This window comes from Camelus dromedarius, chromosome 31 (genome assembly GCF_036321535.1).
Source record: "Camelus dromedarius isolate mCamDro1 chromosome 31, mCamDro1.pat, whole genome shotgun sequence".
NCBI classification, from domain to species: Eukaryota; Metazoa; Chordata; class Mammalia; order Artiodactyla; family Camelidae; genus Camelus; species Camelus dromedarius.
The window spans coordinates 5,784,072-5,808,210 of NC_087466.1; the positions used below are offsets into that span (position 1 = coordinate 5,784,072).

At 49.4% G+C, this 24,139-nt stretch overlaps 1 protein-coding gene across 3 annotated transcripts in view; it reads left to right on the forward strand.

The window, feature by feature from the left end:
- Nucleotides 1–337: 337 nt before the first annotated feature.
- The window catches only part of AP1B1 (adaptor related protein complex 1 subunit beta 1), a 44,386-nt gene continuing 20,584 nt past the window's right edge, over nucleotides 338–24,139 (forward strand). For 2 of the 3 annotated variants that reach the window (XM_031442993.2, XM_031442995.2), the window contains exons 1-7: nucleotides 338–491; nucleotides 14,449–14,511; nucleotides 17,524–17,629; nucleotides 19,629–19,764; nucleotides 20,518–20,763; nucleotides 21,957–22,147; nucleotides 22,933–23,154. In XM_031442993.2, coding sequence (XP_031298853.2) covers nucleotides 14,475–14,511; nucleotides 17,524–17,629; nucleotides 19,629–19,764; nucleotides 20,518–20,763; nucleotides 21,957–22,147; nucleotides 22,933–23,154 — 938 coding nt within the window. In that variant the 5' untranslated portion in view covers nucleotides 338–491; nucleotides 14,449–14,474. Of the gene's footprint in view, nucleotides 492–1,704; nucleotides 1,804–14,448; nucleotides 14,512–17,523; nucleotides 17,630–19,628; nucleotides 19,765–20,517; nucleotides 20,764–21,956; nucleotides 22,148–22,932; nucleotides 23,155–24,139 lie in introns of all 3 variants that reach the window. The other variant, XM_064481101.1, reaches the window with a different exon arrangement.

Here is a 24,139-nt window from a genome sequence, read left to right on the forward strand (position 1 = left end):
CCGCTAGACTAGACTTAAAGCTCTAGTTTAACTCTTCCATTCATAAGGTAACACCTGCCCCTCTCAGAGCCTCAGTTTTCCCGTCTGTAACACAGAAGGGAGATGGACCTCAAAGCCTCTACGACCTTTTCCATCTCCATTATGTTAATGACTTAACAGCCGGCTAGTTTTCCCAAGCCTTGTACGGGAGGCGGTGGCGGAGCAGCGCCGCGTCGGGGGAGGGGTTAATTCCGACTGACCCCGCCCCTCCTGGCCCCGCCCCGCGGGCCCCACCCCCCGCCCTGGTGGCACCCTTGACCCCGCCCCCAGGCCGTGCGTCCACCGGAAGTGCCCGCGCGCGGGCAGCTCACTTCCGCCCGGCAGGTGACAGCCGCGGGGCTCCGAGCGGCCAGCGGCACGGACGCACCGGGAGAGCAGTAGGACAAGGCCGCGGACATTTTTACTGCCGAGCCGAGCCACGCCGTGGCGCCGGGAGCCGTTCAGACCTGCGGGTGAGGAAGTGGGGAGCCTGGCGAGGCTGGAAAAGAAGTGGGGCTGGGGGTCGAGGGTCTGAGGTGAGCGGTTTCTAGGGTCAGAGGTCACGGAGAGGACGGGGCGCTAGAGCGGCTAGAGTGGCTTCCCAGGCCCGGGCGAGGCAGAAGGGCTGTGGGTTCATTCATTCGCGCCCCCTTGGCCGCCGGCCTGCACCCTAGGCGTCCCAGGTCCTCAGCCCCTCCCTGGACGCCCTCCAGGAGAGACTCCTGGACTTAGGCCCCGGGGAGCCTACTCCTGGCCAGACAGGAAACTTCTCTTCGGGTCTTGGTTCCCCCTGCACACTCACCCCCATGACCATCCTCATCGTTGAGGGCCTTATCTCTTTGCCAAGGTTCGAAAAGGGAAAAAAAGAAAAATTAAGAAACAACCCGGTGCCGCCTACTCTGGGGTAGGATTGGGCTTGGTCTGTCCGTTGGCGCCTCACGAATAAGTTAACCGAGGACACCTGTAATCATGCCAAAAATACTGATAAAAATGTTAGCTACTGGTTATTGAGCTACTGCTGTCTTCCAGGCACTGTGCTAAGCACTTATAATGCCGATTTTTAAACTTCCCAGTAACCCTTGTAAGATACCTGCTGTTGTCACCCCCACTTTATGCATGAGGAAACCGAGGCACAGAGAGGTTAAATCACACCTGTAAGGTCAATAAGGTAGTTTTGGCAAGCGCCGGGGTTCCTACCCAGTCTCTCAGGGACCTGTAAAGTGCAGAGACAAAAGAGACTGGAGTAAAGATGTAGCCTTATTGCTTCTCGTCTCATCCTCATAAGAAGTATTTGACTCACTTTCTTTAGGATGAAACAGTCCTGCAGGCTGTTGCTCTGAGTGATTACCTCCCAGGGCAAGTCAGGAAGTTTTCCTGATTGTTGGGAACTGTGAAACATAAAACAGGCTATCCACAAAGCTAATGTAAGAATATCAAGAACCTCTCTTGAGAGTGGTTGAACTGCATTCTTTTTGGAGTAAAGAGAGGAACCACATGACTCCTACGGGATCTTTTGGCTCTAGGTTCTTAAAGAACATTCTCAGGGGAAGGGTCTGTGTCTCTCTGAGAAAAGTGTGGGTCCTATTGCATCTAGGCTGGGGAGCACACATCTTGCCTAGGAAATGGTGCAGTAGATTGATGGCCGGAGGTTTAGGCTCTGTGAGTCTGAACCTTATTTCTTTGCAGACATTGACTTGCTCCAGTTCTGCCTCAGTTTCCCGGAGAGCAGCACAGACCTGCTGACTTCTGCCCACTCCTGGGTGTTAATGAAGACTTAATGAGCCTGTAAGATTTTCCATGTGCTTCTGAAGAAAGCTGTGATATAAATATTACTGTAGTACCCGTTTTTAATCTCTATGATCTGTTCTCCTAGTTGCACTGAATTCATGGAAACTTAATATTGTCACCTTATCCCCATCCTTCCATGGGAGGATTTAAGATGAGGTGACTTGTCACAGATGGTGGGAACATGAGCAGAGCTCAGAGCAGCTGGCTCCCTGTCCCACGTTGAGCCCACTGGGCTCCTTCGACCTCTTAGAGCAGCTTCACTAGTTTTCACAGAATCAGATCCCTCCGAGGTTGTCTAGAGAGTATCTGTTGAATGTGGTTTGAGAAGAGGCTTCACCTGAGTGGCTTGAAGAGCTCAGCGGGTGTTAAAAAAAAGCACTGCTTGGCTCCCTGTCAGTCAGCCCTGGGTTCCAGTCCCAGCTCAGCAGCTTTGTGTGGTGTGACCTGGATGATGTGCTTAGGCTGAGCCTTCTCTACCTCAGCTCTAAAATGGTACTGACCACCACTTTCCCCTCCCCCGCCGAGCACTGCTGCATTCGGGGATTGGACAGGGACATTTGTGCAGAGCCCACTACTGTGGTGATGGGTGCCTTGACCCCAGGCAGTTGATGCCCACTGGGGGCCTGTGTCTGAGGAAGGCTGTTAGGAAGGCTTTTACCCCCTGGTTTTGGGGGTGTTACTTTCATGTGCAAACAGAGACCTTTATGTACACAGAACTTCTCCCATCCTTGTTTCACTTCCTAAAAGCGTTTCAGAACAAGTTCAGTCCATTGGTCCTGCAGGCTTGGGGCTTGAACTTTCATGTTTTTCTTGTCATCCTCTGAAACTGCATTCTTGACTGCTGACTTCCCGAAAACCCTCACGTCTGGCACCAAAGCTGATGTGCTGACAGTGAGCCAACCTGGCTTGGGTGTGAGTTCTGCTCTTTGGTGTATTTCCAGAAGCTGAAGGGCCCTCTGTTTCTTGTAGGTATTTCTTTTTCTGAACAGGTCTTTTTGCCTAAGATAGGTCACTGACAAATTGTCACAGGCCAGAAAGGGTTTTTGTGTTCTTTTTCTCTTCACACAGAGAGGAACAAATAAGCCCAGAGAGAAAATACTGTTGAGCAGGAGGGGCATCCTTTACAGCAATTCTGCTTGACTATCCATCAGCAGATCCTCATTGCTTTCAGGCTAAAACTCACATTGCTTATCATGGCCTTCAAGGCCTTTTGAGCTCCGACCCCTGCCACGTTCTCCTGCCTCATCTTTCCCACTCTCTTCCAAGCTCTGGGTGAACTCACCTGCTTTGTCACTTCTGCAAGCCCCAACTGTTTACCTCTGTGTAAACGCCACTGAACACATTTCCTGTCACACCCCCTTCTTTGCTAGGCCGCTACTTGGTGCTTCCTATCTGACCATCTCCCCCACCTTGCTGGCCTGAACTGGAAGTCCTGGGGCATTGATCACAGCAGGTTGTCATTGACTGTTTACTTGGCTGTCGTATAAGTAAACAGCTCTTAATCCTTGGAGAGGACTTAAATGTCTGTGTCTCCAGCACCTAGTGAAATATCTGGCACATAGTAGGTGCTCAGTAAATGTTCAGTGAATAAGTGAATGAATATCGCATTGAATTGTTAGGATTCCTTGACTCCTGAGGAATTCGAAGCACTTTCCAGATGATCTGTCCATCCTCATGTCACCCAAGAGGGGTAGGGAGAAATCTGACCGATGGTGGGATTAACTACTCTCCAACTACTCATGCTCCCAGCCAGCCAGCCGCCAGAGAGCTTCTGGCCTCCAGAGACCTGGGGGTTGGGGAGCACCAGGGAGGTGCCGATGCTAACAGCTCTCCCTGTGTAGTAGTGACAGTGGCTAACTTGGTGGGCTGGGCGCTGCAGAAGGCTTTGTATGTATTCACTTCTTTTAGCCTCACAAACCCCTCAGGTATGTGATGCTGTAATTCTCATTTTACAGTTGTGGTATGGTTGTGCCGGTTCGGTTGTGTAGACCCCTTGAGAGCCCAGGCACATCCCTGCCGTGGCCACCTTTCCTTTCCCAAGCCCTTGTTTTTGAATTCTCTCCTGTTATTTAATGGAGCTGAGGAGGAGTTTGGCCATGGTTCTAGACCCCCAAGCCTCATGCTTTTGGGATCTTTAGCCTTGGGCTTGACCTCTGACTTCCATTAAGAGGATCTCCCTGAAGTTGGGCCCCTTCTAGTTAAGGTTACAGTGTGGCTGGCTGACTGCAGAATGCCCAGAGTTCATCCTCAGCGAGAGTGCCTTAGTCACTGATGCACTCTCTCCTCTGTGGGCTTGAGCCGCAGGATGGTAGGTTTGGAAGTCATGTCTCAAAAACTTTAAAACCAACCCTTCAGTGTTGATTTTCAGTGTTCATTACAGCTGGACTCTGTAGAGGACTAGACTTGGTTGGCACATAATTCTTATCACTCTCTAATTGCTTTTAGGATCCTGAGCATACTGACAGTGGAATGACAAAATTTTGTTTTAGCTGGCTGTTGAGTCTGTTTCTGTGGTCTTCGTTCTCTGATCTCTAAGGGCTGGGTGGCTGGATGTTGAGATGCTGAGGACAGAGCCTTCATATGTCCAGCCTTGGTTCATTCATTCAGTATTTACTGAGCCCTGCTGTGTGCCTGGCACTGGGCTAAATGTGATGACAGGTAAACAAGCCTGACAGTTTCTGCCTTTGGGTCTCTTACCACATTCTAGCAGGGGAGAGAGACAAAGAAGAAATAGAAAACAAATGTAATAATTAGAAAACCAGATAAATTATGAGGGAAATGGAGCATAGCAGCTAGCACCTGTTAAAATGTAAGCCAGATCTCAGGACTCTTGCTTTGAAATGCTCCAGTGCTCCCAGCTCATTCAGAGTAAAAGCCAGAGTCCTTACCTTGACCTGTAAGGCCCCCCTTCATTCTCCTCTGACCATTCAACCCACAGCCCCCCCTCATAGCTCACTTTGTTCAAGCCGCATCGCCTCCCTGCTGTTCCTCAGACAGGCCAGGTACACTCCCACCTTTGCACTATTTTTTACGCCTGGAAGGCTCTTCTCCAGGCAGTGTCACCTGCCACCTTCTCAAGGAGGCCTTTTGTGGTTAAATTTCAACTTCCCACCCGCCTTCCCCCATGCTCCCTATCCTCCTTTCCTGCTTTTTTTTCTCCATAGCTGTTATCACTATCTGAGACACTATATATTTAATTTACTTATCTTGCCTATAGTCCCCTTCTGCCATTAGGACGTAAGCTCTAAGAAGGGAAGGGTTTTTATCTGTTTCATTTAGTGCTGCATCTCCAGCATGTAGACCTGTTTATGGCTGAGTGTAAGTGTATGAACAGGAATACTGGGCTGTGAGGACAGAAAAATACCTACCTAGTGTGTGCAGGGATGATGTCTTTGCAGTGATGCCATCTAAGCTGAGATATAAAGGATAAGTTGGAGCAGCCACTCTAGAAGCCGGAGAGGTAATCCAGGCAGAAGGATCAGCAAGTGTGAAGGTAGTGGAGGGCTTGGCAGTTAGAGGAACACAGAAGGCCTGTGGGCCTGGAGGCTTATAGGTGGAGGGGGGGCCTAGCTGAGCTCAGATAGTAGCGTGTGTCAGAGGCCCCCCTCCGCACGCCTTCCCCAGCATTGTACCCGCCACCTCCTGCAGCTCTGGTCACTCTGAGCTGATGCCCAGAGTAGGGGATGGTGATCTGGCCTCAGTGAGGGAAGCGCCTGAACATTTCTTCCATCGGAGATGGTGCCACCTGATCTTCTACCCTTTGCCCTTTCTTCTCTCTCTTATCATTTATTTACTTACCTTCTATTTATTGGCTGTGAAATGGGCTAGGGTGTTCGGCATTCTCAATTTCAGTTTTGTCAAAATAGCTTGACAGCCAGAACAGATGCAGCTCTGACCCTGGCAAACCCTTGAAATGAACATTGGGAAGCTGTTCTCTAGCTGAGGTTGGTTTACAAAACATGAAATTTCCCTTCGAGGAGAGTTGAGCACTAGTCCTGCAAGTATTTTTTGAGCAGGTCCTACTTGCCTGGCTTACATTTTAACAGGTGCTAGCTGCTATACTCCATTTCCCTCACGATGTTTCTGGTTTTCTAATTATTACATTTGTTTTCTATGTCTTCCTTGTCTGTCTCCCCTCCTAGAATGGGAGAGGATGGTGGCCTGGGGCTAGGTGGTTGTGATGGAGCTGGTGGGAAGCACCTTCATGGATTCAAAGTTAATTGTGAAGGTAGACCCAACAGGAGTTGCTGATGGATTAGATATGGGAGGTGAGAGAAAGTGTGCTGTCAGGAGTAACTGAGGTTTTGGAGGCCTGAGAACCTGTTAAAGATGGTAATGGCAGTAACTAAGGTCATGAAGGCTGAAGAATGAGCCAGTTGGGGGCTAGGAGGAAGCAGGTGGTAGTTTTTTTATCATGTTAAGTTTGAGCTGCCATATAGATGTTCAAGTGGAGATGTCAGGCAGTTTAAATATATGAGCTGGGAGTTCAGGGGAGAGGTTGGGCCTGGGGATATAAAGTTGTGAGTTGTAACACATGGATGGTGCTTAAAGCCATGACACTGGAGGAGGCAAGATAACACAGCTGGAGAAGGGAAGAGGGTCTCTGGAAAGGGGCAGAGAAACCAGGCCTGAGCCCTGGGGCACTCTAAGTGTTGGAGGAGTGGAGGGGGAACAGAGGAACTAGACAAGGGGGTAGGAGGGAAAGCAGAGAGCATGGCATCCTGGAATCCAAGGGAGAGAGTGTTTCAAGGAGAAGGAAGTGATCAGTAGTGTCAGATGCTTGTCGGCATGAGACTTGTCATTTGATACGATCGCTGCATCTTCTGCCGGCAGGGTCCGACTCACCCTGGCATCCAGCACTGACTTTGAATCTCATCCTTCCCTGCCTAACCTCCCCGGCTCCTTTCCCTGCCAGGATCTTGTCTTCAGCCAGGCAGGGGTCTATCAGACTCCTAAACATGTGTTGTGAGCTTGTTTTGGCCTTGGATACGTCACTCCTCTCAGCATCTCTAACTCCTCATTTTTAAATAGGTTTCTCGAGAATTAAATGATACAGGGGCTATAAATTACTTAGCACAGAGCCTCTGCCCCAGTGAGTGTTTGTGCTGCTTTAGTTATTCTCATTCGCTCCCTGTTTTGCAGGCATCTTGGGGGTCTTCTCCATGTTACCCTCACCCCTCCCTTTTCAACTCTGACACATCTTTTCATGTCCAGACAAGCCCCTTTTAATCCAGGAAGGCTTCCTTTGATGCCCCACCCATCTAAACCCTCCTCCTCTGAGCTTTGGGGCAGATATCTGGAGGGCGTGATTACTCTGCTGTTCACCTGAAGTCCTTCACCTGGCCTCAGGATCTGTGAAAGCCAGCAGGCACTGACTGTTCTTTGTCTACGCTGTGTGTGCTCCTGTGTGGGGCACAGTCCCATGCTTGGGGCTGACAGTGCTCCACACTGTTACCCATGCTATATATACAAGTGACTCTAAAACTGGACAGATTTTCAGAGTGTTCCCACTGTGTAGGCCGGAAAACCGAGGTCTCGAGGAGCCTCGTTCTGTAGTCTTGGGCGTCTTTCTCATCTTCATTAATTTAAGGATTGTTCAGAAGAAGGCCCTATTATTGTTTTCTTTTTTTAAGGAACTTTTTCTTTTTCTTGGCAGCAGATCTTTCCACGCATTACTGCTCATAGATTAGTTGAGAACTGGCACTTGATGCTAGAATTCAGTCCTGGAGACTCGGTGCTGATAGAGGAACATTTGCACGTGCCATTTGCCTGCCTTTAGTTCCTTTTCATTTTGAGACTTTAATTGCTAGTGGGTCTCAGAAGACTGACTTCGACTAATCAGTTTTTACTCACATCCCAGGAGGCCCGTACCTCGGTGAGCTCATCCAGACAGGCTTTCACTAGGCCCATTACCAAACTTGACATTCCTGCTGTCCAGACTGGCTCTAAAATAACCTGTAATTCAGCCTTCGAAGGACTCGGCAGGGATGTGTGGCAACATACTTCGCATACTGTTTAGCCTGGAGTGTGTGCTTCTGCCAGGGCTTCACCAGAAAGGAGCTGCCTTGCCGGACACAGTGGGACGTGTGTGACCTCATTACGGGGCAAGGGTAGAGAGTGTCAGCACTCCCATTTTCTAGCTGTGTGACTCCAGACAAATGGCTTGACCTCTCTGGGCTTCAATTTGCTCATTTGTAAACATGATATTATCATTACCTTCTTCACAGATTACTGTGAGGGTTAATTTTAAAACTCTTTTTGTAATTTCTGGCCCATAATGCACATCCATTTGTCGTTAACCACAGCCACTGCCACTTCTGTTTCAAATATTGTGCCAAACCCAAATAAGAACGCAGCTTATTTTCTCATAGTAATTGAACTAACTTGAAGGAGCCTGTCTGAGTTTGGTGACCACATTGTCTCAGAGAGGAAGTCTGAAATCTGGTTTCTCTACTACTGACTCACCTTGTAATCTTCGAGGTGGCCTTACCTGTTTCCCTGTCTGTACGTGAACTTTATTACTTACGTGTGAGGAACTTTTCCCTTTTAAAAGGAGACTGTCAGGTCAGGAGCAGTGAGTAAAATTACTAGGTGGTGAATAAAATCATCGTTTCTATTAAACATTGTCCATATTAAATGGGGTCAGGGATGCAGTCCAGAGCATGGCAAAGAGTAGGGGGATATTTATGAAATGAATCAACCTTGGCCCTTGAGACAGAACTGAAGACAGAAAAACACGTGAGCTGGTTACAGTTTGGCTTTTGTGTTCCAAGTGAAGAAGAAACCATGCCACTACCCTTCCCCTTTTATTCACTCTTCCTAGCTTAGTCCTTACTGTCCTTTGGCTAACCCTTGCCTTGGAGGTTTCTAAAATCTATTCATCAGGCAAGGGTTTAACAGTGACAATTTCAGCACTGAAGTTGGAAGACTTTTAAAGATCAGTTTTCCCCGCCCAGATATCCTTGAATTCAGAGATGTCTTGGCAACTGAATCAGACCTTGTCAAATGTTTCTTTCCCCCTTTCCTTTCCTAAGCTTCTCCTCTGGCTGGTCTCACTGCACCAGGGACTGTCTCCCTGCTTGATTCACTGGGTGCCGACGGTGTGCAGGGCGCTGTGCTAGGGGTGCCCACTCCACGGTCTTGTCCGATTGCACAGAATGGGCTGCTCTGCATGAATCACTGCCCTGAGACTAGGAGAGCCCTCCCCCTGGCCACTGGCTGGCCATTTGGGGAATTGCTTGGCTTGTTACTGTTTTCCCTCCTACGGAAGACCTAATAAGGTTTACTGGCTCTGGCTGCATTCTGAATTTGTTTTCCTTTTTGTCCCCTTGGAAACGTCTTCTGTTCTGCTCTGTGAATGATCATGCTCCATTTCCTCTTGTTTGATACCCAGGTGGAACACTCATTGGCGAGGAGGTGGTTTCTCATCTAGCAGGGAATCATAGATGCTGAGATGTGGGAGGGATGTTGTCATTTGATAGACTGGTTTTCAAACTTTGTTCCATGGAACTATGGGTTGTCTGAAGGGCCCTTGGTGAGGAGGGGAGAAGTGGGCATAGGGGAATGAGTCAGGGTCTGCGTCCCAATCTGTACTTCAACCAGAGCAGTTCCACTTATATTTTAAACTAAAAGTGGGGAGGGTGGTGGCTTGAAAAGCCATTGAATTCTCTTGTTTGACAATTGGAGAAAATACGGCCCAGAGATGGGGGGGATTTTCCCAGGGTCACACAGCTGTTGGTAGCAAAGCCGGATTTCCTGGCAGCCATCTTGGCATTAGATTGGCCTTGCCATGTTTGTTGAAAGTTAACCGGAGAGCCTTATGTTCTCAGTTTGCCCAGTCGTTGCTGTCTGGCAGTCATCAAGGAGTCCTATTGTTTTGATCTGTTACGGGCCCTTGGTTTTCTAGCTTCTCTGGGAACCTGTCTTTTCATTTGGCCAGTGGACATTTGGTGAACTCTTAGAATGCGCCAGGCATTGTGCCAGTCACTGGGTTGACAGCGTTAAACAGGACAGATCCGTCACCCTTGGAATTATTTTGTGCCCCCTTAAGTCAGTCCTTCCCACCTAGGAGCATCCACTGATCTGACTTCTGCCACCATTGGTTAATTTTGCCTCTTCTTATTCTGGAATTTCGTATTTACCATGTTGATGTTTACATTTCTTAGTGTCTTTTCATTCTCATGTTGTCCCCTGTCAGTGGTGAATTCCCCATTTCTTAAAGAGAAAGTTGAATTGTAGAGATGAAGTAAACTAATCTTAGCTCAGTACTTTTTAATTATTATTAGCAATCTTGAGACCTTAGAGAAAAGTTAACATATATTCAATATTTTCTTATTTCTTATAGATTTAAATTCATCTTTTAAGCTTAAAACATGAAAGGGTATTTTAAATCTCCTGTTCATAAAATTACATTTAGATTTGTGAGGATTGAAAATTTTGAAGTGTAGAGAACTGTGTTTTTCTTAAACCTAACTCTAACTCCAGTGGCTTAAATCCAAAGTCTTTAGCTGGGAAATTTTTTATGGGTTTTTTCCCTTTCTTTTTTTTTCCTAGGACCTCATTTTTCCACTCTTAAATTAAATTACAGCTTTGTCCCTGGCCAGTATATTAGCAATTCTCACCAAAGACTTCTTTTTAATTCTAGAAAACATAAGTGAAAACTACTCTGTTTCAGGTTTTATTACTCAGTTCCTTTTCTTTAAGTCTAGCGGCAGGGGAAACAGCCTTGTCAATAGGATTTAAAACCAAAAAAAAGTGAGATTAATAGGAACTGGCCCTGGGATTGTGGCATCAAAGCCATCTTCCGAGGATGGGTGTGGGGAGGGGGAGCTTGAGGTGGGGACAGTAGTAGTGGCTCCTCAAAGACAAACCGGTCCTTCCAGTTGTGGCCCTCCTTGAGTTTGGGCTGTGCCATCCCCTGGAGGCATTCCTTGGCCTGTAAATGCTGAAATTGAGGAATATCCCAGCCCAGGATGCCATCTCCTTAGCAAAAGTGACTCATCACACTTACCAGAGCAGCTTCTGAAACAAAAATTCCCTCCAATTATTGCTTTTTTAAATGCGCCCCGCCACTTCCAAAGATGGAATCCAAACCCTAAGCTTTTTCTTTCCTAAATTGGCTGCTTGCTTTCAGTTGTGGCTCATGTACATGATCAGGGTCTTGGCCCCTGTGGCCTCCATTAGCGGGGTTGCAATGCATGGTGACAGCTGAGGTGGGCCAGGGAAATCACCAGTCTTTCCTGTGTCATCTACAAGTCTGAGCTCAAAGTCTGCCTGAACCGTACGGTTTTTTCCATTCCTGCAGAGAGAACGAAAAATCTCTTGTGCGCTGACATCCAAGAGGCAGCTGCGGTGTCAGGACACAAGGAGCTAGCCCCCTCAGTAGGTCCGCGGGCGCAGGTGATCTCTCACGGGGAGGTGAGGTTTTTTTAATTGGTGCTCTGGGGTGGCTTTGCAAAGCGTTTTCACTTCTCCCCATGTCCCCTTCCTCCTCTACTTTAATTTCCTGTGTATGAAACAGCTTCAGAGGGAAACAATTTCTGCATCACCAGTCCCATTGGGCCCTCTGCAGAGGGATATGCGAAATAGATACTGCGGAGGAAAGAGGCCGCCAGCCTCAGCCGGCACACAGGGTGGCAGTTTAAGTTTGTGAGTAGTTCTTAGCACCTGTGTAAGGAAGAGTGTCATCAAAAGCTTCGGCTGTAGGGACATCAGCCTCTGTGGTGGCTTCACTAGCTGACTCTGCAGCTCTGTTGCTTTTTTTAATTCTTCAAAGAGAAGCTTTCCCACCTTTTCCTCTACCTGGGTGGTTGCATCCAACACAGACCTGTCAGGTTGTGTCCTGGAAATTCAGGGCCCTGGGATGGGGTGGTGTGCCTGCGGATAAGGAGAAAGCACATGTCAGCGTCCTCTTCCAGAGAAGGAAGAATTTCTGGGCTGCACCGAAGTTAGACATCTAAGGTAGTTTTGCTTTGTTCATTTTGATTTCCTTGTAGATTTAACAGTGAAGGGGTTTGTACATTACTTTCTGTGATTCTTTTGACCTGTGATTTTTAGCTCCTCTTGCCTTCATTGATCCCTCTTCTTTGACTGAACTTAACCTTGGGAAGCAGGGTACTCTACTATGGGTACCTCTGCGATTATGCTCTCAGGACTGACTTCTGAAGCCATACCGCCCTTTGTTGTGTGACATGCCATTATCTTCTTTACCTGCTCATTCTCACAGCTCCAGAAAGAACTTCTAAGTTGGTGAGGTTTCTCTGAGAAAATTGCTTTCTGTGTGCTCAAAAGGAAATTTAAAAAAAAAGTTTGATGGGGGAGGTAATTAGGTTTATTTATTATTATTGTTGTTGTTGCTGCTGCTGTTGTTGTTATGATTATTATTATTATTAATGGAGGCATTGGGTAAAGAACCCAGGACCTCATGCATCCACTCTACCACTGAGCTATACCCTACCCCCTACAAAAGGAAATTATTTTTAATGTACGTAAACTCCTATAGGAAACAAATGCTTAAATTGTTACCTAACAAAGCTGTCAGAGAGCAGGCTGAGGCTCCCTGGGATTTTCAGCGGCTACATTTTATTTCTTTCAACAAATACTGACTGGACACTGGCCATGTGCGGAGGACGGATGCAGCCGTGGACCAGGCCGACGTGGGTCCTCCATTTGTGGATCGGTCTACAGCCCTGACTCCTGCTGCCGGGACCGGCAGTTGGAGCCCCTGCTGCAGCACTGGCTTCTTCGGACGCAGCAGTCCCTTCTGTTCGTCCCTGCAGCTTCCTTAGAAAAGCGCTGTCATCCTTTTTCAACCTGGCAAAGCAAAAGGAATGTGGAATTGTGTCTTCTTCTTTATACTTTTGTCAGCGAAGCCTTTATTCCTTTATCCTAAGAGGATCCACAAAGGCTTTAAGGCAGCCCTGAGACAGTATGCATTGGTCTCCCGCTGATGACTGGAACAAAATCTATGGGCGTGTCCGTTGGGGAACAGCCCTAATGCCATCCTGTCTTAAATACAAGCTTAACCGGAAAAATACAGTTGGGCTGGAGGGGAGCTATGTTGGCTTTGTTTCCAGAGACATTTGAAATGATCCTCGACTCCTCACATCTGTCCTACCAGTAACCTTTGTCTCACCCCCATGTAGTGATGAATTGAAAGAAGATGTTAATAGTTTACATGCTTGAGTCTCTTCCATAGAGGCAACAGAGGGACAAAGTGAGTTTTCTCCATTCAAATGTTTGTAGTGTGGGTTGTGTGGTTTTCTGGACCAATTGAAACCTCAGGTAGGACTGGAAGGTTGCACTTGAGAGTCTCATGGGTTTTTGGACTGAGTCCTTAGTCCACTTGTCAGGGTTCTGTCCTTCCTCTCAGATGGGGGAAGCAGAATTCCCTCATCAGTAAAGCACAGGTGCTGAGCTCAGATGGACCTGAAATGGTCTCTCAGTCCAGCCACTTACAGGCTATGTGACCTTGGGCAAGTTACCTAACATCTCTGGACCTCGGTTTCCTTATCTATAAAATTGGTAAGATTAAATGAGATAATGTGTAAAGCCCCTGGCTTTACTAGGGGTTCAGTACATTGTAGCTTCTTAATCCATGTTAGAACAGCTCCAGAAGCCTCTGCCAGGCACCCAGCGTACTTGGCTCCTGTGTAGTAGCTTTTTATCTCTCATCTGTTGGCTAGGAACTATTGAGATTACACGGTAAATGGTCAGCAAATTGTTGAATGAATGAGGGGGCCTTCGTACCTTCTTTGCCCTGTTGCCTTAGACAAGCAGTTTACACTGTGAGTTTTACACTAGAAGTCCTGAAAGGTACTTTGAGAAAACTGGCCAGTTAGATTTGGGGAGTGCTGCAGGGTCTGCAGTGTGCAGATTCTAGCCCTCTCTAGAGATGAGTGATGCCTGTCACTGCTAGAGAAGCTTAGAAAAGTTGGGGAGAGAAGAAATCTCCCTAGCTTTTTAAACTCAGCATTTTCCAAGCTCCTTTGACTGTGTAGGCAATGATAGTACCTCTGTTATCTCCGTGAGGCTGTGATGAGGCTTTAATGAGTTAACGTGTGCAAAGCACTTAGTGCTGGGCAGAGTGAGCACCACAAAGGGGCTGCTGTAACCATGGTTGAGTGCTTCTTTTTTTGTTTTTCTTTTGCCATCATTTTGTAGTAACTTTATTTATTTATGGTTTGTTTGTTTGTTTGTTTGTTTATTTAAATTGAAGTATAGTTAGCTACAACGTGTCAATTTCTGGTGTACAGCATAATGGCTCAGTGCTTTTTAATCTGTGGACTCTCCCAAAGTATTGAGCCATTCCCTTATTGATGGGCATTTAAGTTATTTCCAGTGGTGCATTGTTGTGGACAGTACTGTAGATATAAAACCCTTATATCCTGTGCAGGTATTTCTGTGGGAGAGATTCCTAGAAATAAAATTGCTGGATCAGAGAATATGTACATTCAAAAATTTAAAAGATCCTTTGGAATTACCCTCCAAAATCCCATCAGCCATTAAATTGTAGTTCATTTCTCCAGTAAAGAGAAGAGAAGCTGTCTCCGCTCACCAGGTGCGCGCTGGAGCCCTCTCTCCTCTACTGAAGTGAAGAGGAACGGAACGCAAGGGCGAGTCACCGTCTCTTTTGTCTTGCAGAGTCTGGCCACAGATAAGGGACCAAGATGACGGACTCAAAATATTTCACCACGACCAAGAAAGGTACTGTTTGTTTCATTGTGGGGTCTTATCCTCCTCTTTCCCTGCTGGCCCTTCTGCTTGCTCCCTGATGGAGTGGGGAGTTGAGGGGTGGGTGGAGCCTGGAAGCCAGTGATAGGAATCACCCAGAGCATTTTTAACCTTGTGGATGCAGAAAATTGAACTGCTGATGGAGTAAGAAATTGACCACTTCTTCTAGAACTTCAGAAGGGAGGAATGTTAGTTCAAGTATAGAAAAAAAGCTCTCTTTTGTTCTCCATGGCTTTAAATTGTTAAAAATGATGGTCTCCCCTCGCCAGGAAAGAAAGTACACATTCTGTCAGCAGTCCCACAATGGTATCTGTGTGTGTCCAGTCCTTGTCCTTGGGCACATGTTTTACTTAGTTGAAGTCAGAGTGTATATCCTGTTTTTCATTTGACATTATCTTTAATGTTTCCCCCCAGTTCTGAAGACTCAATCTGTTGAGTTGCACTATTGAAATTTGCTAAGCTAGTCATGTATTGTTGGGTATTGTGATTTTTTCCTGCTTTTCGGAAATGGTGTTATAGAGGCTGACAAGTGTGGAAGCATCTTTCTGACTGGCCCTTCCTTCCTCCCTGTCTTCCTTCCTCCCTCCTTCCCTCCAAGTGAGATTGACACACGCCTACTGACCAGATGAGGAGAGTGTGTTACTGAATCAGCTGAACCAGAACCTGCAGTCCCCTCATCAGGCATTTCATTTATCAGTCCAGCCAGTTTTTCAGAGTATCCTCCATGTGCAGTAGAGGAGACAAACGGAGTCTCTGAGCTGGCTTTGCTTGCTGTTGAGCAGAGAAGACAGTTTATTAAGTAGTAATCACTCTAACGGGCAGTGGGTGCTATGATAAGGGAGGGGTCCATGGGAGGCCTGGGTGGAGCTGGCCTGATAAAGATGGGGAGGGGAGGGGAGGGAAAGGGAGAGGACCGCGTCCTCGGCCCCTGGTCCTCCAGACGGAAAGCCGTTGGGCACAAATTACTAAAGAATGTGATCGAAGGAAGGTTGGAGAGAGGTGAATTTAGCACTGAGTGTATTTGGGTGTCAGTAGTGGGGGTTTTGTGCGTTTTCTGAGGAAGATGTCTAGAGAAATGTCTGGGACCAAATCTGACATCAGTGGTTTTAGGCAAGGAAAAGTCAGGCAGATTTTAATCAAGGGTCGAAATGGGTGAGGCTGGGGGCAGGCAGGGAGGCCAGAACCACAGCTCACATGAGAGATGATGGTACCTGAGCTAGGGAGGAAGGTGGGGGGTGTTGGGGATAGAATTGGATGCTTCATATGTGACTGAGGAGATAGGCTTGGTGACTGATTCTATTTGGGGCCCATTACAGGAATGATATTTCAGAATCAGGTTCACCCCAGCCTTCTTGGGGCCAAGGTGACTCAGGCTTAGATCCATCAGTTGACTGCCAGTTGTCCTGAATCTGGCTAAAGACCTCAAGCAAGGCAGGGGCAGCCTGGCAACAGGGCCCAGGGTCAGTCATGTGGTCTGTTGGATCCCATAGCAGGGACACAAGCCCCCTCAATCTCTTGGAAGAGAAGGACATGTGTTCCTTCAGCTCTGCAGAGCCATAGATTTGAACTGCAAGGTCTGCAGATTCCTCCTGGCTCTGTTGAGCAATATCCTCAGTGTGGCCGGGCTGTGCTGCATGATTGTTCTTAATTAACCTGTTAACTGTCTCTCATCTTAAGTTCTTTGCTGAACATCATGTTGTTCAGTCAAAAAACAATAAAAACAAAAAACGACCTGTTTTCTTTTTCTCACTGCAAATCCATCTAGAACTTCGTCTAGCACTGCCCCCACATGGTAGTTACTGTTTCACCCTCACCCCAGCTAACTTGAGGGGAAAGCCTGGGTCTTTCCTACAAAAGAAGAATCCAAGCCAGAGGGTCATGTGGCAAATTAATAATAACAGCAGCCACCTCTAACACAGGCCACTGAGCACCAGGCACCGTGCTGAGCATTTTGTGTCTGTTACATGAGAAAATTCAGTGCCCCAGCCAAGGTAGCATCCAGATGAGGAAATAGGTTCAGAGAAGCAGAGTGAATGTCAGTCAGATCAGCCAGAGCACGTGGGCTTTGGAGCTCGTGGACCTGGTGTTGAATCTTGGCTTACCTGCTTGGAGCTGTGTCCCTAGACAAGTTCCCAAACCTTGTAGCCTCCATTTGCTCATCTGCAAAATGGGCGGAAGTGTAGAGTTGTTGTGAGGATGAAATAAGAAAAGGCGTGGGAAGAAGTCAGTGAGGCACTGGCTTAGAGAAAGGCTCAGGAAAGGCTAGCTGTGGCTGTTTTGAAGGTGGGAGGCCTGTCTGACTCCAGTCTGCCCTCTTTGCCTGTTATTGGGCTTATCAGGGTTCTGACTACCTCTCCCTGGCTGGGCCCTGAACAGCTCCACTTCCTCATTTACTTTTTCCAGATCATCAAGTTCTTAAGAACAGTTCAGTAAGTGCTAGAGCCCTCATGACACAGCTGAATTCCCATTTTCAGAGCTGAGCAACCACTTGTAGCTCAGGAAGTGAAACCCTGAGTGAGCTCTTTTAACTGGAGGGTCTAGGAAAACAGGAAGAGCCTATGTATGGGAATTGAGCAAATCCTGCCCTTTCCCCTCAAACCTTAAGTCCCCAGGTTCCATCCCATGCTGCCTTGAGGGCCTTGGGTGAGGGTGGCCAAGGAGAACTTTGCTTCCCTCTGTATGTTTTAGCCGTCCTGCTGAGCAGGAACTGTCTGCATGTTTTTTGTTTCCCTCAGAACCTTGTAGCTTCCACGGTTCCTCTCCCCTCAATCCAGAGTGACCTCCAAGCTTCCATCCTGATAATTCCTCCCCTAACAGTTGTTCCCCTCTGCTGCCTGTCCCCCCAAGGCGAGGGCCCTAAAGATGCCCTCAGCAGGCAGCACGGAATGTCTTCCCTGCCTCCCTCCCATTCTTTTGAAAGTTAGGGACTGAGACTCGCCCCCTGGCAGGGCAGAGGTGCATCACTCATGCTGCCTCCCTTTTTAGGGGAGATCTTCGAGCTGAAGGCAGAGCTGAACAGTGACAAGAAGGAGAAGAAGAAGGAGGCGGTGAAGAAAGTGATCGCATCAATGACCGTGGGCAAGGACGTCAGGTGTGCAGGAGGCTGGGTGGCAGCTGGAAGCGGCTTTATAGCTTGGGTCCAGGTCAGATCTCTCCTTTAAGGTATCCCTAGGGACCCATGTCTCCCCTCGTACGGCTCCCTTCACAAACCTGCCTTCTAAACGGAAGGTTTTGTTTGCAGAATAGTCACGCGCTCAGATGCTGAAGGGGTCAGGCAGTAATGGAGCAAGTGAAGTGGACTGGGTCAAAAAGGCAACAGGCAGTGAAGGAGATGCAGCATGAATGGATTAGAAACTGAGGAGGGTGCTGCCCACAGGGGAGAATGACCCAGTGGTGCCAGGCCTTTTGGTTTTTAAAAAGAACAGGGAATCTGGATTTTTTTCATTTTAATCCTCCCTGTTTTAGATTGTCAGATGATACTAAACAAACACTGTGCAGGTAAAACACACCTGCAGGCTGGGCATGTTGAATTTGTCATCAAATTCAATGCAGCCTCTGGTTTGCATCTGTTGCAGAGCGGATCACGTGCTGAATTGTGGCCACTGGTTTTTGCTCATGCATCTCCCCAGCCTGGAATATCCCTTCCCCTTTTCCACGTGCCCGGTTGCCTCCCTCATCACTCCAGCCCACTGCCCTGAACACGCAGCATTTACACTTATTCTAAATGGTCCTCTTATGTGTACTTACACTCACCTGCCCACCACACTGTCAAGTCCCCAAGGGCAGGGCTGGATTTTGTAACAACTTAACACTCGCGCAGTGTTTGAGAGTTGGCAGAACGCTTTTAGCTATGTTTTCCTGGCAGTTCCTTATCATTCCCATACTGTACGTAAGGATGTTTTTCCTGCCAAAGAAACCAGAAATGAAGACTGCCCAGTGGTCACATGATTCTTGGCAGAACCCGGACTCTACTCAGCCCTTCTGAAACCCAGACCCAGGGTGCTTCTTCACGTGCCCTCTCGTCTGTGCCCAGTCATGTGCCTTGTAGGCCTGGGTGCTGATGTGGGGCCGCTCCCCTTCCGGGTCCCTTGGCAGGACTCCACCGCTCCAGACCTCTCCATGGACTGCCATAACCCATTGTCATGCTCAGCAAGGGACATTCTGACAGCACCACAGGAGAAACAGTTCTGCAGAGAAACGTGCTGAGAACAGAGCGGCAATTGAGAGGGAAGGTGATAATTCCAGAGACGGAAATTTGATCACTAACCATATATCACATCTCGAGGGGCCTGTGACTCTGGGACTGTGGGGTACCATGTTGGTTCTACCCAGGATAACAGCTGTCCTGAGCACAGGCTTTGGACTCAGACGTGGCACTTAGGCAGGTTATTTGATGTTTGTGATCCTCAGCATTGTCTTCTGTGAATGGAGGATAATCCCCTGGCTTTTCAGGGCTGTTAAATGAGAACAAGTATGTAAAGCTCTTAGCGCCAAGCCTTGCGTATAGCAGGTGCTCTGTACATGCTGGGCTGCTTCTCAGCGGACACCTTGTACTGAAAGCAGCACAGCCCCTCCCTGCTTCCCGACAACCCTCTGGAACCAGCACCCCAATATAAGTGGCCAGGTCAAGTATCAGAGAAGGAAAAACAATCGTTTTCATTTATGTAGCACCTCCTAGACGTCAAGGGCTGGATGCCTGAAGTATGTTGTCTCTTTTAATTGCCACAGGGCCCTGTGAGATGGGGCTTTGTTACGTCTTCCCTGCAAATGAGGAAACTGGAACTCTAGGGATAAAGGAGTTTTCCCAATTTCATACAGCCCGCAGGAGGCAGAGCTGGCTTTGAGCCAGCTCTGATGGGCTCTAGAGCTCATGTTTGAACCCTGTGAAAAAAACAGAGGAGTCTTCTGGCTGTTACAATCACCCTTTGGAATTCCATTTCTACCAGTAGATGTTCATGGTCACAGAGCTGTCGCCCTGCCTTTTACTAGGAGGTCCTGTAACCTTTCTCCTTCCCTCTTGCCCTCTCCCCACCTCCTAGTCGTCCTCTTTTCTTTGGCCTTCCCCACACTGACGCACTTTGACCTTCCAGTGCCCTCTTTCCTGACGTGGTGAACTGTATGCAGACAGACAACCTGGAGCTGAAGAAACTGGTGTACCTGTACCTGATGAACTACGCCAAGAGTCAACCTGACATGGCCATCATGGCCGTCAACACCTTTGTGAAGGTGAGTAGGACCTTGGTGGGAGGAGGGGTGTGGGTGCCCACTGCTCCATCTCCCCTTGGTCCCCCGGGGTGGGGCACTGCGGCCCTGAGTAGAAACACAGAGGCTCCTTTCCAGGTCCTCTGACTCCCAGCTTGGGGGCCTCTTCCTCCAGCAGAGGGCTCCCACTCTTTCCAGAAAATCAGATGCTATAGACTCTGCTAACTCATTCCATGTGAGGTCGCCCCAGGCCTGTTGATCCCCTGTGCCCTGGGGTGAGCCATTGCTCTGCGTCCTTGGCCAGTGCAGGATGCAGCTGGCGTCTGAGAGCTTCTGCGTTTCCCTTCTAGACTAAGCTCCTTTTTGCATTTTCTTTCCTCCAGATTGAGGAGAGGCAGGGACTTGCATTGACAGCTCTGTGCACCTTTAGAACCTTAGCTCCCCAAGCCCCATTAATGCTCAGACATGAGGGTTCTATGGTCCAGTGGAGAGACTGAGGAGTGTGGTGCTGGGTGGAGTGGCTTGAATCGTGGCTCTGCTGTGACTAGGTGAGCTCCTGACCTTCCTGAGAGCCTCAGCTCCCTCACCTGTAAATGGGAATGGTGCTGTGTGTCTACTGTGAGGATCAGAGGGAACAGGGCAAAGCCCCAGCGCAGTGTCTGGCATATGTGGCACTTAGTTGTGGTGCTGTTGGCCATTGTTGGTGGGAGATCCCACAGCGGCTGTCTGATGTTGCTCAGCCCGCCCCCGTCCTGGCCAATGGCTGGTTCCCCTCAGGACTGCGAGGACCCCAACCCCCTGATCCGGGCCCTGGCTGTGCGGACCATGGGCTGCATCCGCGTTGACAAGATCACGGAGTACCTGTGCGAGCCACTCCGGAAGTGCCTGAAGGACGAGGACCCATATGTGCGCAAGACGGCGGCCGTGTGCGTGGCCAAGCTCCATGACATCAACGCCCAGCTGGTGGAGGACCAGGGCTTCCTAGACACCCTTAAAGACCTCATCTCTGACTCTAACCCCATGGTAAGCCGCTGCCACCCACCATGCCACCTCCACCACCTCCAGGGTTGCTTGGGAAGACCTTGGCTTGACCCTCACCAGGCAGCCCGAGTTCCTGGAAGTCAGAGCCCTGCTGGGCAGCTAACTGTTCTTGTGGGTGCAGTGGTTTGACGCCATCTTTGGTGTGAGTTGGACCTGAATTCCCTCCTCTGCGTAGCCCTCTCTAATGGGCTTTGTGACCCTGGGCAAGGTGCCTAGCCTTCCAGAGCCTTCTTTTCTTCATTAGTAAAATGGAACTAATTCTACACGGCTGCCAGGAATGCTGTGAGGTTTAAGTGGTGAAGATAATGTGCCTGGCACAGTCCGTGTGCACCCAAGACTAGTGCCCTCCTTCCCCTTCCTGTCACTGTCATTGTCACCATCCTCTCCTCGAGACCATCAGTGAGTTCTGAATGTGAAGTGCTTCACCCTTCCCCCACTTCTTTGCAGGTTGTGGAGGGTCATGCCTGAAGTAGTGTAGCCTGGAGGACAGCACCAGGATGCGCTGGGAGGGGAACTGGTCTCCTCAGGGCTGTTGATGGCAGCAGTTTGGAGGGCAGTTCAGTAGGGCCGTGCTTAAAATGAAGTGTTCAACCACCCAGCCATCCCTTTCTGTGTCCTGCTGAAACACTGATCACATGGGGCTGCCAAGTGACCGGTATAGGGATGGCCATTGGTGCACTGCTTGGTTAGGGGAAGGTTGAAAACCATGCAGAACACATATAAATACAGCTTCTCTGGTGGAAGTGGGTTGCAGGCCCAGTTTCACCTGGCTATCCCTGTGTGCTCCAGCCCCTGTCTGTCCCCAGCAGCCCCAAGGGGCTCTGCAGAAATCTTCTAGCTCTGAGAAGCACAGCTGTCAACCCCCAAAGTGAGCTGCTGTAGCAGGTGGACCAGGACTGTGTGTTAGGTAGCAGGGAGTGCTTTCTGTTGCCAGGAACTCGGAGCTAGATCTTTCTGGTTTTGTGTTTTTCTTTAATGGTGGGTGCACTTTAGTTTCAGCTTATACAGGAGTCAGTAGAGTGAGTGCTGGAGTGGGTCTCTGCTCCAGACGCTGCCCATCTGGTCACATTCCTGTCAGGATATTTGAGCTCAGGCTGGCCAGCATCATTAGCCCCACTGCCACCCTGGCCTGTGAGCAGTGCCCCAGCCTCTGCCCCTTCCACCCTCTCAACCAGGTGGTGGCAAATGCAGTGGCTGCCCTCTCAGAGATCGCTGAGTCTCACCCCAGCAGCAACCTGCTCGACCTGAACCCACAGTCCATTAACAAGCTGCTGACAGCCCTGAACGAGTGCACTGAGTGGGGCCAGATCTTCATCCTGGACTGCCTGGCCAACTACACGCCCAAGGATGACCGCGAGGCCCAGAGGTGAGAGGCTGCCTCTGGCTTGGCCCTTGGGGTTGAGGGGGAAGGCAGGGAGCTGGGCCCTAGGCCCCTAGTGGGCTGCTTTCCAGGGCCTTGCCTCACAGGCCATCCTCAGACAGAGCCAGGCTGACAGTGGTGTTCCTTTGGGCAGTCAGCTCCCTGCTTGCCGAGGGCACAGAACAGAAGCCAGGGCCTGACCTGGGAGCTGACAGAGACCTCGGTCACCTCGGGCTGAGTAAGGAGGCGGACAGCGTCAGAGCCACCACTGGCTGAATTCTCATTGGGTCCCTGGGGCTCTGTTGGGTGCTTCCTATGCATCAGATAATCTTTAAAGCAACTCTGTGAAGGCAGCCCCATCATCCCCACTTTACAGATAAGGAAACTCAGGGAGGTGGAGGAAATCACATAGGCTACCCAGCTGGGTCTCTTCTGACTCTTGATCCTAACCAACATGCTATCCTGCCCCTTTTGAATGCCCTTGCAGCAGGAGAAGGAGGGAGTTGGCGTTTATCCAGTATTTACTGATGGCCAGGCACCTTGCTCAGTACGGTACTTGTGTTGTCTCATTTAAGCCCCCAGCAACCCTGTAAAGTTGGCTTAATCATCTCCATTTTTTAGATGAGGAAACTGAGGCCCAGAGTGGTTTTTAACCTGTTTGGGGTCAGTTAGCAGGAAACAGAACCAGGATCCAGATCTTCCTCCTGCAGAAGACATGCTATCTTCATAACTAAAAACAGTGTTTCCCCTTGTCTGTCTCTCCTATTTGCCCCCCTTGGAATGGACCACAGCATCTGTGAGCGGGTCACCCCCAGGCTCTCCCACGCCAACTCTGCTGTGGTGCTGTCCGCTGTGAAGGTGCTGATGAAGTTCATGGAGATGTTGTCCAAGGACCTGGACTACTATGGCACGCTACTAAAGAAGCTTGCCCCACCCCTGGTCACGCTGCTGTCGGCCGAGCCTGAGCTGCAGTACGTGGCCCTGCGAAACATCAACCTCATCGTGCAGAAAAGGTACGGGGACTGCCACATACGGGCGGTGTGCACCCGGGGGGGTCTCCTGCCAGGAACAGGGGCTCTGAAGGGAAGCCAGCCTGTCACCATGCAGGACATCTCCACAGTTTAACCCACGGTTTGTTCGCCATGGGCATCTTCGTCCTGCAGGGGACATTTGGCAATATCTAGAGACATTTTTGGTTGTCACTGTGGGGGATGCTACTGGCATCTAGTGAGTGAAAGGCAGGGATGCTGCTCAGCGTCCTACAAAGCACAGGACAGTTCTGCCCCCACAGAACCATCCATCCCCAAATGTCAGTAGTGCTGAGGCTGAGAAACCTTGACTTAGCCTTACCAGGTAGCAGGCTGGGTAAAGGCTAGCATGGTGCTTCTTAACCACAGACAGTGGGTGGCTCCACAGTCCACAGAGCCCTCCTGAAATGGGCTATAAGACTCTGTGTGTTTTTCCTGGGAAAAGAGTTTGTAGCTCAAGTCAAATTCCCTGAGGCTGGAGGACTCCAAGGTGAGGCCCAATGGACTTTACATCAGCCTTGGGGCCATTCAGAATGCTGTGCAGCCTGTTTCTGTCCACCTGTAGGGAATGACCCCAGCAGAACCCCACTGCTCCTAAGGGAAGGGCCTAATACCCAGCATGGATGGGGCTAAAAAGTAAGGGTGCAGAGCAGAAGAGGTTCTCAGGAACGATCCCGTGAGGGGCCCGGCAGCTCCCTGGAGTGGGGCCAGCCTCCAGCCTCTTTGGTCAGATGGCTCACTCAGTGACTGACTCACCAGCTGACCCAGGGCCCCTCACAGACGTTCTCTCTTGGAAGATGGCGCCTGCTCCCTGTCCCTGTAACATCAGCCTGGTTCTTGGCACACGCGTCAGGGCCCAGAAACATCAGTGGAATTGGGACATTTGTGAAGGTTCGGGTGTACATTTGGAAAAGCTTTCCGAGTGCCTAGGCGAAGGGATGAGACCAGGGATCCCAGCTGCAGCGTGGGG